We start from the raw sequence: 11,012 nt of genomic DNA on the forward strand, positions 1-11,012 counted from the left end.
CTATCTACACACACATACACACTCTCTCTCTTTCCAGCCATGGGCAAGTCAGTGAGGCTCTCTGGGCCAAGTTTTCCAGATAGTAAAATGAAGGGACTCAACTGAACATCTAGGAGGCCAGCATGGAAAACAGCCACGCAGGGACAGTAGTCTGGGCTGTGCCAGATGAAAGGGGCCCTGTGCCCTCTGAACCCTTCCAATGCCCTTCAGGGCCTGGGATTCAAGGTCTACATGTTTACCTGGAAAGGCAAGGGGGCCACTCAGAGAAGACCCCACCAGACCCCACTACCGCGACAAAATGCAGGCTGGTGAAACTGTGGCTAGCAGTACCAGGATAGGAACCTACTGTACCCCACAACGCTTCACTCAAAGGGGCCCAGAAACCAGCCAGGGAGGAGCCCAGGCCCTAAAGGCCTGGCCCCCCAAGTCCCAGCAGAACCTGCCCAGCCTCTTGAGACAAAAGAGGGAGATGAAAGAGGAGGAGGGACAGAGTGCAAGCAGGGAGAGGAAGATGAGAGCAACAGGTGCTGGCCCAGGAGCTGAGCGACTTGAAAAGGGGGCGGGCCTAGGAGCTGAGTGACGTGGAGGAAGGGGCGGGCCCAGGGGCTGAGTGCCTGGAGAAAGGGGCAGACTGCGGCGCTGACGTACATGCTTCTGTGTAACGCTGCGGACGTCCCCGACGTACATGATCTTCCCCTGGTGCCGCACCATGCCCACTGTGATGGAGTCCTCACACACCTCGGAGGCGATGTAGCGGTCCACCTGAATGCCCAAGTCCTTCAGCACCAGAAGCCCTGTACCAGCCAGCAAAAAGCAGAGTCACTGGGCCACCTGCCTGGCACCCTGGTCTTTGCAAGGGGTCCTTGAGCCAAGCCGGACACATGGGTCAGAGTCAGGCCCAAGCCCCACCCTGCCCAGAAACTTCCGGGTCCAACTGGAATTATCAGTAACAAAGACACTGAAGCTGTTACCGTTGAGGCTGTCTCATGCCTAACTGGATCTATTCAGAAAACATTCCAGGCAGGACATTCCAGGGCTTTCCGGAACCAGGGGAGAACAACAGCTGAATCTCGAGTGGGCTTTCCTTTTCTATTTCTGTACACGTGTCCTTCCTTGGCCCTTAACATCAGGCTGCAATTCAGCCATCCAACAACATTCAACATAAACGCTGCCTGCTCTAAAAAGGTTTCACTGATGCCCACCCCATTCCATGGCCCCCAGGATGGCCTTCCTGCCTCTTTGAGCCCCCAACACTCCGGCACCCTCTCCACCTCAGAGCACCACGCATGCCTGATCCAACCCTTCTTTTGGGTCTTCACAGCACAGTGGGTGGTCTCATTGAATGTGCTTCCTCCTGAGCTAACCAGTATTCACACTTCCTGACCAGGACCCTTCCACAAACTGGCTGGAACAGACCAGCATTCGGAACAGACGCTGAGAGCTTCAGGAGACCCTGTATGATCCCTCATTGTTCCCAGCAGATCTCCCCACAAGGAGCCTGCCCAGCCTCTTGGGGTGTGATGCTGCTTAAGGAGGCTTCCAGGTTCTAGCCTGGGAAACCCAAGCTGTACATGAACTCCTCTAGGTTCACACAACAGCACTGAGCTGGGTACAGAAGACACACATCTGTCTGGGGGGACCAGCCCCACCCTCTGGCCAAGGTCTCTGGGCCCAGCCTTCCCATCTTCCTCTGGTCCTGGGACAAGTTCTGATGAGGACTGTTCTTTCCTAAAGACTGAAAAGCCTCAGCCTGGGGGCAGGGCAGAGGAGTGGCTGTCAGGACTCAGGTTAAGAACACATGAAATTAAAAACTGGCTACACAGTTAAGTATATAAAGACGCATGTATGAGAATGTTTATTACCGCACTGCCCAGAAGAATCAGGAAAAAAGCAAAACACCCAATAGGGGTTCATTAAATTATGGTACTTTCACTCCACGGAATCCTATGTAGCATTTACAAATAACACAGTCCTATATTGGTTGATGTGAAAAACTACTCGTAACACTATAAATGAAATGGCAAAATATAACACTATGCATTTTAATATCTACATATGATTATATAAACATACAAGCCCAGAAAAAAATCTAAAAATGTAAAAGGACATATACCAAAACACTAATTATAGGATTATGGGCAATTTAAATATTCTTTAGACTCTTGTTTACAGTTTGTTTTTCACTGTGACTTATAATCAAAGCACAACAGGACTGCCTATGTTTTTACTTTGGTCGCCAAGTCTGTCCTTTGAGGTTTTGTGAAAATCTTCAATAATCTCTGACCAGCAACTGCTCCATTTTCTGCTGAAGAGCCCCCTAGCCCTGCCCATTTAAGGGAATGCCCACTGAACATGCTGGTTTACCACCTATTTTCAACTTCTCCTTCAACACAAGAGTTTCCTCCTTAGGCTAACATTTTAACAGCTGTAATATTAACTGTCACCCTGTTTTGCCAGAGTGACATACACACAGTCCCCCGAGCTCAGCTCCCATGTCCTAGGACCGAGATGCCAACCACTCTCACCTGTAGCGATTCCATCGAATAGAGACAGCACCCGGATGGGCTTCCTCTTCTCGGCTGGGACAGGTGGGTAAACCTTCGGAGGGTCCTAGCAGCCAGCACAACAGGCCAGGTGAGCATCCAGGAATGTACCACAGACCCACACCTGGGGCAGGCCTCTCTGCCAGTTGTGAGCACTTGGGCCCTCCAGACCCCCACACTCCTGGCTGGCAGTGCAGGCATGGCTACACGGTGCTCAGGACCTCAATCCAGTGCTCTCGCTTTGGCAGACTCTGCCCTCTGGCTCTGGCAGGTGGGGATGAAAAGAGCTGCCCTCCACCCAGCACCCAGCACTCACGAATTCCTGGTCATGGTTGTTGGCGAAGAACATCTGGAGCCGAGACGGCCAGTCGTCCCGCCGCCGCAGCAGCCCGTAGGTACCCTTGTGCCCGCACATGTAGCAGTTCCAGGGGTCTTCCTTGATGGCTGCCTGCGCAGCCCCTGGCCCCACCAAGAGATCCACACACTCCACGCAAAAGCACCTGGAAGGAAGCACAGTGGAGCAAAGTGGACGCTCACCCCCAGGCCAGGATGGAGCGTGGCTGTGGCTGCAGTGCTGGGCAGGAGGGGCAGTGAAAGCCCAGGTGCCGGGCAAGGAGTGCACCGCATTCGGGGCAGGGCCTCACCTGCAGCAATTGTTGTTCCCACACATGAGCACCTCGCGCCCCCCGCAGCAGATGGTGCAGTAGGACTGATAGCCGTCGTCATCGTACTGGTACGCGCATTCCAGGAAGCAGTTCTAGGGAGCAGCATGGAGGCTCAGAGACCAACAGGCAGCACCCAAGCCAGCCAGTGCAAAGGCAGGCGGTAAACCCAGCCTCCGGGCTCTCGCCTTGGAACCTCCACACAGCCCTGGAGACATGACCCTGCCACTCATCCAGTCAGGGTTCCGCCCAGACCACACATCTGGGAAGGGGATGCCGTGTCTCCCCACCCACTGCAGTGGACGCAGCGGGGAGAGGCACCCTAACCCTAACTCAACGACGTGTCCTGCCCCTACTTCACACTAGTGACTGTGACATTGTGAGCACGCCATCTGAGGACAAGAACCAGGCCTTAGAAGGGGGGGCAAGGATCTCTCAGAGGAAAAGCAACAGCAGGTCAGACACTTGAACCCCCAGGGTCCATTTTATCAGGACTCTGTGTCAAGAGCAAACCTCAGAGTCACCCTTATAGCTACCACACCTACTACAGCCCTGAGGCCAGAAGGTGTGGCCAGCCTAGGGCCTTGTCTCTGCTGGGCGTGCCCTACCTTGCAGTTTTGGCACATTCCTCCGATGAAGAGAGGGTGTTCCAAGGTGACGTTGAGGCTCCCACAAGAGATGCAGATGTCTGGGGAGCAGCGGAAGCAGAGTGTCATTGAAGGGCCCCCCTCCCGCCTGGGGCCAAAGCCTGGCTCCAGAAAAGAAGGCAGGAAGGCGTCTGGGAGGGGCCCCATGGAACAGGGAGGCCATGCAGCCCCATCCCAGGAGCCTACTCATCTCCCAGAGCAACGATGCCACCTTTCAGGAAAGGCATGCTATAAGGACAAATGCCTGCCTGCAAGAACAGGCCTGACCCTCCGGAGATGTCCCTGAGCAGCCAGTCCTGAGGGCCTGGGTCCCTGATCCCATCCTTCCCAGCCCTGAGGGCCCCAAGCTGGACACACCATCATTTGGCAAAGGGAGACAGACATGGGAGGCACTAATGACCACCAGATGAGAGAAGGTGGAGGAAAGGCAAAAGGGCCAAGCTCAAATCCAGGCTTCCCCAGTGGCTTAGGTGTAAAGCGTTAAGTAAGTAAGTAGTTAAGTCGCTCAGTTGTGTCCGACTCTTTGCGACCCCATGGACTATAGCCTACCAGGCTCCTCTGTCCATGGGATTTTCCAGGCAAGAGTACTAGAGTGGGTTGCCATTTCCTTCCCCAGGGAATCTTCCTGACTCTGGGATCGAACCCGGGTCTCCCGAATTGCAAGCAGACTCTTTACCCTCTGAGCCACCAGGGAAGCCCCATGTAAAGAATCCACCTGCAATGCAGGAGATGTGGGTTCAATTCTTGGGTAGGGAAGATCCTCTGAAGGCGGTCATGGCAACCACTCCAGTATTCTTGCCTGGAGAATCCCATGGACAGAAGAGCCTGGCAGGCTACAGTCCCGGGGGGTTGCAAAGAGCTGGACACGACTAAAGTGACTGAGCTCGCGTGCAAGTCCAAATGAGGCCACCGCTCTCTGACCAACAACCCTAGTGACTGGCCCCTGCCACTGACAGGGAGACTGTAGCACCGGGAAGGCAGGGGTGTGCCGAGCAGGCTGGAGGCAATGGCAGGTACAGGACAGAGCTGCCTCCAAGTACCCCTGGCCCACGACAGCGGATGTTCCCTGGTACCTTACTGCTCTGTGCCAGCAACCACCTGTGGACCTCACGTCCACCCCACGGGCCCTCACGCCCGGCCCACAGACAACAGATAACTGACTTCCCAGAGTCAACACCCAGCAGCCCCTCAGGACTCACCCTCGATGTTCCGGCACTTCTGCCGTACCTCGTACACCAGCCGCTCTGGGAGGGGAGAGAGCGAGCGCGGGATTTAGAGGGGCCTCGAGGGCCACGACCACCCCTCTGAATGCTGGCCCCACCCCACCACGCCCTTCCGGGGCCCCGCCCTCCACACCAGCCGCTCTGGGAGGGGAGAGAGCAGCTCGGGATTTAGAGGGGCCTCGAGGGCCACGACCACCCCTCTGAATGCTGGCCCCACCCCACCACGCCCTTCAGGGGCCCCGCCCTCCACAGCCAGGCCCACTACCTCTTGTGCGCTCATCAATGATCTCCTTGACCTTAGGCTTCTCCGTTGTGCTCTTTCGGGGCTTTTTGGCTGGTGGGGGCGGCGCATAGGCAGCTGCCTCAGGTTCAACCCACATGTCTGTGTAAACTTCTTTGTAGGGGTTCTTCTCCTCTGGATCAGGGAAGCAGGTGAGGAGACCACGGTTACCGCTGACAAGGAACCCCAGCTCCCTCCCCTGTACATCTGCCTACAACAACAAGGGGGTGCAGCCTGGTCCCTAACTTGTTCCTACTCCCAACTCCGGGGCCCGCAAGCCAATGGGGAACAGGTCATTCGGAGTCCCAGAGCAGCCCTGCCCCTACCCTGACCCCAGGGAGATGGGGACGGTAGCATTCCCACAGGCCACTGTGATGGGAGAGAGACCTGGTAGGCCCCCCCTCCAAGCATGGCTCCCCCAGCCCAGGCGCGGAGTTGCTGGTGCACCTGCATGTACCTTCTGGGGGCTCCAGGCCCTTGGGGCCAGAGGGCTGGAACCCTCCCAGGGCCCACTCGATCATCTGTTTGTTCTGCACCTCCACGGCCTTGGCAGTGTCGCTCTCGTCGCTGTCATGGCACATTGGAAACAGCTTCCCCGCTCGGCTGCTGGCCACCTGGGGGCAACACGTGTGGGGGAGGCTGTCAGGAGAGTAGCGAAGGTGGGCTCAGGCAAGAGGCGGGAGAAGGTGCAGAAAGGGGGCAAGTGACGAGAGGAGGCCAAAGGGCCTCGCAGGTGGACCCTCTGCCCAAGCCTAACCCTGGGCTCCAGCCCCCAGACGGAACCCACCCCCACCCGCCGCCCGCCACTGAGCCCCTTGGAGGAGCACTGACCTGCAGGACCTCATAGATGGCCTTGCGGTACATGGGCTGCTTGTTGTAGGTGGCCTGGTGGAAAGCACTGCAGAAGGAGCTCAGCGGCATCAGCTTCTCCACGCACACCTGGAGGCACAACCCGCCTCATTTGCACCTCTTCCCAAGCTCATCGAGCACCCACCACATGCCTGGCATGGTGGGGTGGGGGGGCATGGTGGGGTGGGAGGGACAGTAAGACCCGCCTCTGCCCTCAAAAGGACCAGATGCACCAATAAGTAATCACAGAATGCAAAGGAAGAGTCCAGCCCCAGGTGCGGGGAGGGCATTCCGGGTAAAGGGTTCCTGGAAGGCAGCCGAGCTCTCCAAGTGCAACCTAATTACCTCTGGGGACTTTTCCAACCACACATTTGCAGACTGGGGATGAACACAGCTCCCTCTCCTATGATCCCACTCCAACCACACCCCCAGCCGAAACCAGAGACCCTGGGACCAAGACCCCTTCCCATCCCCACTCTCCAGGCCACCACCGAACCCCGGACTCACCACTGAGAACTTGCCGTCTCCGAACCACATGACCCAACGAGTGCCTTCCGCTGCTCGGCTCCGGCCCGTCATCCACCAAGACACAATGCGGCCTGGCCACCAGGAGAAGCCCCGCAGTTTCCCCCACACCAGCTCCCCAATGCCAAAGCCCCGGCCGTCCTGGAGCCCCAAGGAGCAGAAGTCATTACAGGGTGGTCACAAGGCCCTGCCACCCTGCTTCCCCCCACAGCACCCCAGCCCTGGACGTCTGAGGGTCACGACAGCCGGGAGGGAGCTCCATCGGAATGGACAGAGCAAGACTGGAGAGACCAAGAGACGTGGGGTCAGGTAGAAAGAGCAGGACAGAAGGAGCCGGACGAGGCGGGTGAAGAAGCCAGCGGCTCACCTCGTACTCCGGTTCATCGTCAGCTGCTTTGGTGGCATTCTTGTCCCCGGCATCGGCGCCCACGGGCTCAGGCGTGGTGGCCACCGTGGGGGACGCAGGGTCGGTGGGCTGCTGCACAGCGGGAGGACTGGCCTCCTCCACCTTCTGAGACTCGGTGGACCCCTGGTTTTCTTCAACAGCATTCATTACTGCGATCACCTTGGCTTTCTTCTCAGCCTGGGGAAACAAGGAACAGAAGTTACCTTGATCTGATACTCAAGGGGCACTTCTCCATCTCTCCATGGTCTGGAGATCATGACAGAAGGTCAGGGGCTGGAGACAGAAGTTCCCTCATCAACTCAACGGGCTTGCCGTGGAAAACAGAAAGATCTGCAGTTGAGAGGTGAACTCAATCACTTGGCTCAATTCCAGCCTTCTCTTCTGCCTCTTAGGAAATCTTCCTCCCTCAACTAATCTTCCTCAATGGTCAGCATCATCAGTTGCCCACCCTCTGATATGCATCAATTATATTCAGAGACTATTCTATTTAGATACCAAGGTTAGCCACAGACCTTGTGTGTGCACCTAAGATTAGGCACAGACCTTGGTTTTGTCCTTTCTTCTCTTACTCCCCAGTCTAGAAACAGATTCTCTTGTCCTTTTCTCCACAGCTTTCCTGGGTAGTCGACCCCTTCTATTCCTGGTCTTGGCTTCCACACAATTCTAGTTTTGCTGTGATGCCTAACAATGAAATCACTATTTTGTGTTCAGAGTGCTTCGTTCTTTTCCCATCTGCTCAACCACCACAAGACCCAGAAGAGCTTGCCTGCTCTCCTGCTCACACGCCATCCTGGAGTTCTCAGGATGATATCTAACTTACTTGGTCACCAGATTCTACACCTTCTATGTGCACCTTTTCAGATCCATCAATATATTCATTCTTTCAACAGTCATTTAGAGAGTCCACAGTATAGCCAGGCATCCTCTCTGCCATCCCACTGACAATCCCAGGGACTTGCCCAATCTCAACAGCCTCCATCCTTTCACTGTTTCATGCTCCTCTCTCAAGTTGTGACCACAGGCCCCTTCCTTCTCGAAACCTGCTCCAGGATTCCCACGGCCTTTGCTGTTTAGTCGCTAAGTCGTATCTGACTCTTTGCGACCTCATGGACTGTAGCCCACCAGAATCCTCTCTCCGTGGGATTTCCCAGGCAAGAATGATGGTGTGGGGGTGCCATTTCCTTCTCCAGGGGGATCTTCCCAACCCAGGGATCAAACCCACGTCTCCTGCATCTCCTGCATTGGCAGGAGGGTTCTTTAAAACTGAGCCACCAGGGAAGCCCTCCCATCACCCTACAGAGGACAAAATGCCTGAGAGTTAGCTCTGAGGGGCATTCCACCTAACCTCACCCCAACTATCAAATCTAGGACACGTGGCCCTCAAACTTCAAGGCTCTGCCCCCATTTTCACCACACCAGATTCAGGGGGGAAAAAAACCCCATCATCAAAATAACACTTTCCCTGAGAGTTTAGAGCTGTGAATACAAACCCAGCCTCAAGATTACCTGGAGTACAAGACCTCCAAGCTGGAAGTCACAGCATTTACATTCCTGTCTCAGCCTTGCTACTAATTAATAGCTGACTTTGGAACAGTCCCTTGAGTTGCTCCACCTAAAAAAAGAGTTTGAACTGAAGGATTGCTGTTAACCTTTTCTGACTGGTTTAAAAATATGATTTATGCATGTACCGGGAATTCTAAGGACTCTCTGAAGCCTATCCATGGATCCCCAGGTGCCAGGTTAGAACAGCTCAAGGGTCTACTGTCTCTTAGATTCATTTTATTTTGTTCTATCTTCACGTCTTTGCCTCCTAGCCACAAACCAAACCTGCTGCTTGCGGCAATTCCTAAAACCTGAGGATGGAAGTCCTAGTTCTTTCTCTAACTCAAATTCTACAGTGGGATAAAGCATCCTTTGCCCCCAAAGCACGAACAGCTGGAGGAATGAGCCCTTGGAGACCAGGGGGTGGGAGAATGCAGGGTTACTGCTCCTCCCTCCCCAGCCCCACTCTCACCTGGGGACTTTGCCCCACCCCAACCTAAATCAATTATCTACCTCTTCCCCCCCTACAGGAAGGTGTGTCTAGGTGTGCACTCAAGTCCTGGGGGGAGAGGGCTTCTTCTCTAGAATTGTCAGCTGCAGCAGCACTATCCCAGTACCAGATGTGCTCAGATATAAGTGTGCCTCGCCCTCTCTGCTCCCTTCCCTCCACCACGCGCTCCTCTATGAACTTCAGGCACGGATGCTGATCTACACCAGGGTGCTGCCTTGGATGACCCAAAGCCCCAGTTTCTAGGGGTGATGGCCCCCTCAGCCAGAACAAGGTGTGCAGATGGCAAAGGATCTACAGTCAGCAGCATTGGTGGGGGGGCATGCCGGGCACCCCTCTCCGCTTCCCCTAGTCTAGAAGGGAGTCGTGCCTGCCACCACCCTCCTGACTCCCCCTCAGCCCCTTTGTCTCTCTTCTCACCCCCTCCAAAGCAAGTTCCTGAACATTCTTCTTCCCCCACAACTTCCCCCAGCTTGTCAGAGGATGCTGCTGATGGCTGTTAAGCGCCCCCAACCCAGTAGGTGCAGGAGAACATGCATCCAGCATGGTCTGGCAAGCAGAGGAGGAGGAAGGGGCCTCCAATAGGACCCGGCCAGCAGGAGTGGGGGAAGGAAGAAGGGGGGGGTGGGTTAGCAGCAGGAGGCAAGAGGAAAGGGGAAGAAGGGGCGAGAGGGTGGCTGGGTGGGGGAGGGGCTAATTAGAATAGACTTGCCTAGGGCAGTGAGAGAGGGCTGGGCTTCCACGTTTGTGCCAACCCTCCTCCCCGGGCAGACAATAGGAGAAATAAGGGTTAATTAACTCTGGGCTTGGGCTCTGGGGCTAACAGCTCCTATACACCTCCCCATCACCTGAGTTCAGAAGGTCCCAGGCCAGAGTAGCCAAGAGAGTGGGCAGGATGAAGACACCACTGCAGCTCCACTACAGGCCACCCGGGGGGCCACTTGGCCTGGAGTTTGTTCAGCCTGGAGAGCCACTGGCAACTCCACTCTGGTGGAGGCAAGGCCTCCCCGTCCAGTCCCCCATGTCTTCCGGCAGCTGTCCCGCCTCCACCTCCCTCCGGACTCAGGCTGCTTCCCATGCCAAAGGTCAGAGGTCCAGGGACCCAGGCGGACGCCCGCTGGGGCAGCAGACCCAGGGCTGTTTCCAGTGCCTCTGCCATCCCAAGCCGGCATAAGGCCACCCCACAGCCCCGTGTTAGGGTCCCAGTGCTCCCTCCCACTCCAACACCACTTCTTTCTGGTGGCCTAACGGTGGCTCCCAGGAACACACAGGAGAGACCATCCCTCTTGGGAGTCCACAAGGTTGGCACGGCCTGAGGACAGCGTGGTCCATTAGCCAGGAACACAGGTCAGCCAGGAAACGCCAACGACCCATCTGCCAGCCAGCTCAGCAAAACCGCTGCCTCCAGCCCAACTCCACGGGCCGGAGTCTGCCCCCAGGACCACTGCCCCAGGCTCAGGCCAGGGCTGCTCTTCCTGGCCCCGGAGCCACCAGGTCCCACCTGAGAGCAGGGAGGAGTGGGGCTTGGGGCTCCTGAGCAGAGAGTGGGTGGGACGGCAGTAACTCAGCATCTCCAGAACTCAGGCCAGGCAGGGGAGCCAGCTCCCGCGGGCCGGGGAGGCAGACTTGACTCTTCTCAACCCAGAGGGCTGCAGGCCCAGAGATCCTCCCACCGGCCCCTGCCGCCTCCCCGCCCCCAGTTTCCCCAGGGCTCCGTCCAGGAACCTACCCATAAGGCCAGGTGCAGCCCCTCGGTGGTCCAGCTCAGGTGTGAGCCCCGGCCCTGAAGCTCTGTAAGTAGCTGCCCGTCTGGGGGGAGGGGAAGGG

At 56.5% G+C, this 11,012-nt stretch overlaps 1 protein-coding gene across 17 annotated transcripts in view; it reads right to left on the minus strand.

Annotated features, from left to right (window-relative positions):
- DNMT3A (DNA methyltransferase 3 alpha) overlaps positions 1-11,012 on the minus strand; it is a 104,508-nt gene that overhangs the window by 12,086 nt on the left and 81,410 nt on the right. For 15 of the 17 annotated variants that reach the window (XR_006059125.1, XR_003588659.2, XR_006059124.1 and 12 more), the window contains 11 exons: positions 7,097-7,312; positions 6,712-6,870; positions 6,187-6,294; positions 5,813-5,969; positions 5,341-5,490; positions 5,052-5,096; positions 3,814-3,893; positions 3,188-3,300; positions 2,860-3,043; positions 2,526-2,610; positions 649-794 (listed from right to left, as the gene is read on the minus strand). Coding sequence is in view for 13 of the 17 variants with exons in the window: in XM_027966565.2 (XP_027822366.1) it covers positions 649-794; positions 2,526-2,610; positions 2,860-3,043; positions 3,188-3,300; positions 3,814-3,893; positions 5,052-5,096; positions 5,341-5,490; positions 5,813-5,969; positions 6,187-6,294; positions 6,712-6,870; positions 7,097-7,312 (1,443 nt within the window). In the remaining 4 variants the exon portion in view is untranslated. Of the gene's footprint in view, positions 1-648; positions 795-2,525; positions 2,611-2,859; positions 3,044-3,187; positions 3,301-3,813; positions 3,894-5,051; positions 5,097-5,340; positions 5,491-5,812; positions 5,970-6,186; positions 6,295-6,711; positions 6,871-7,096; positions 7,313-8,641; positions 10,993-11,012 lie in introns of those variants that run through there. The other 2 variants (XM_042245885.2, XM_060411948.1) reach the window with 2 other exon arrangements.

The sequence above is a fragment of the Ovis aries genome, chromosome 3 (assembly GCF_016772045.2).
Source record: "Ovis aries strain OAR_USU_Benz2616 breed Rambouillet chromosome 3, ARS-UI_Ramb_v3.0, whole genome shotgun sequence".
NCBI classification, from domain to species: domain Eukaryota; kingdom Metazoa; phylum Chordata; class Mammalia; order Artiodactyla; family Bovidae; genus Ovis; species Ovis aries.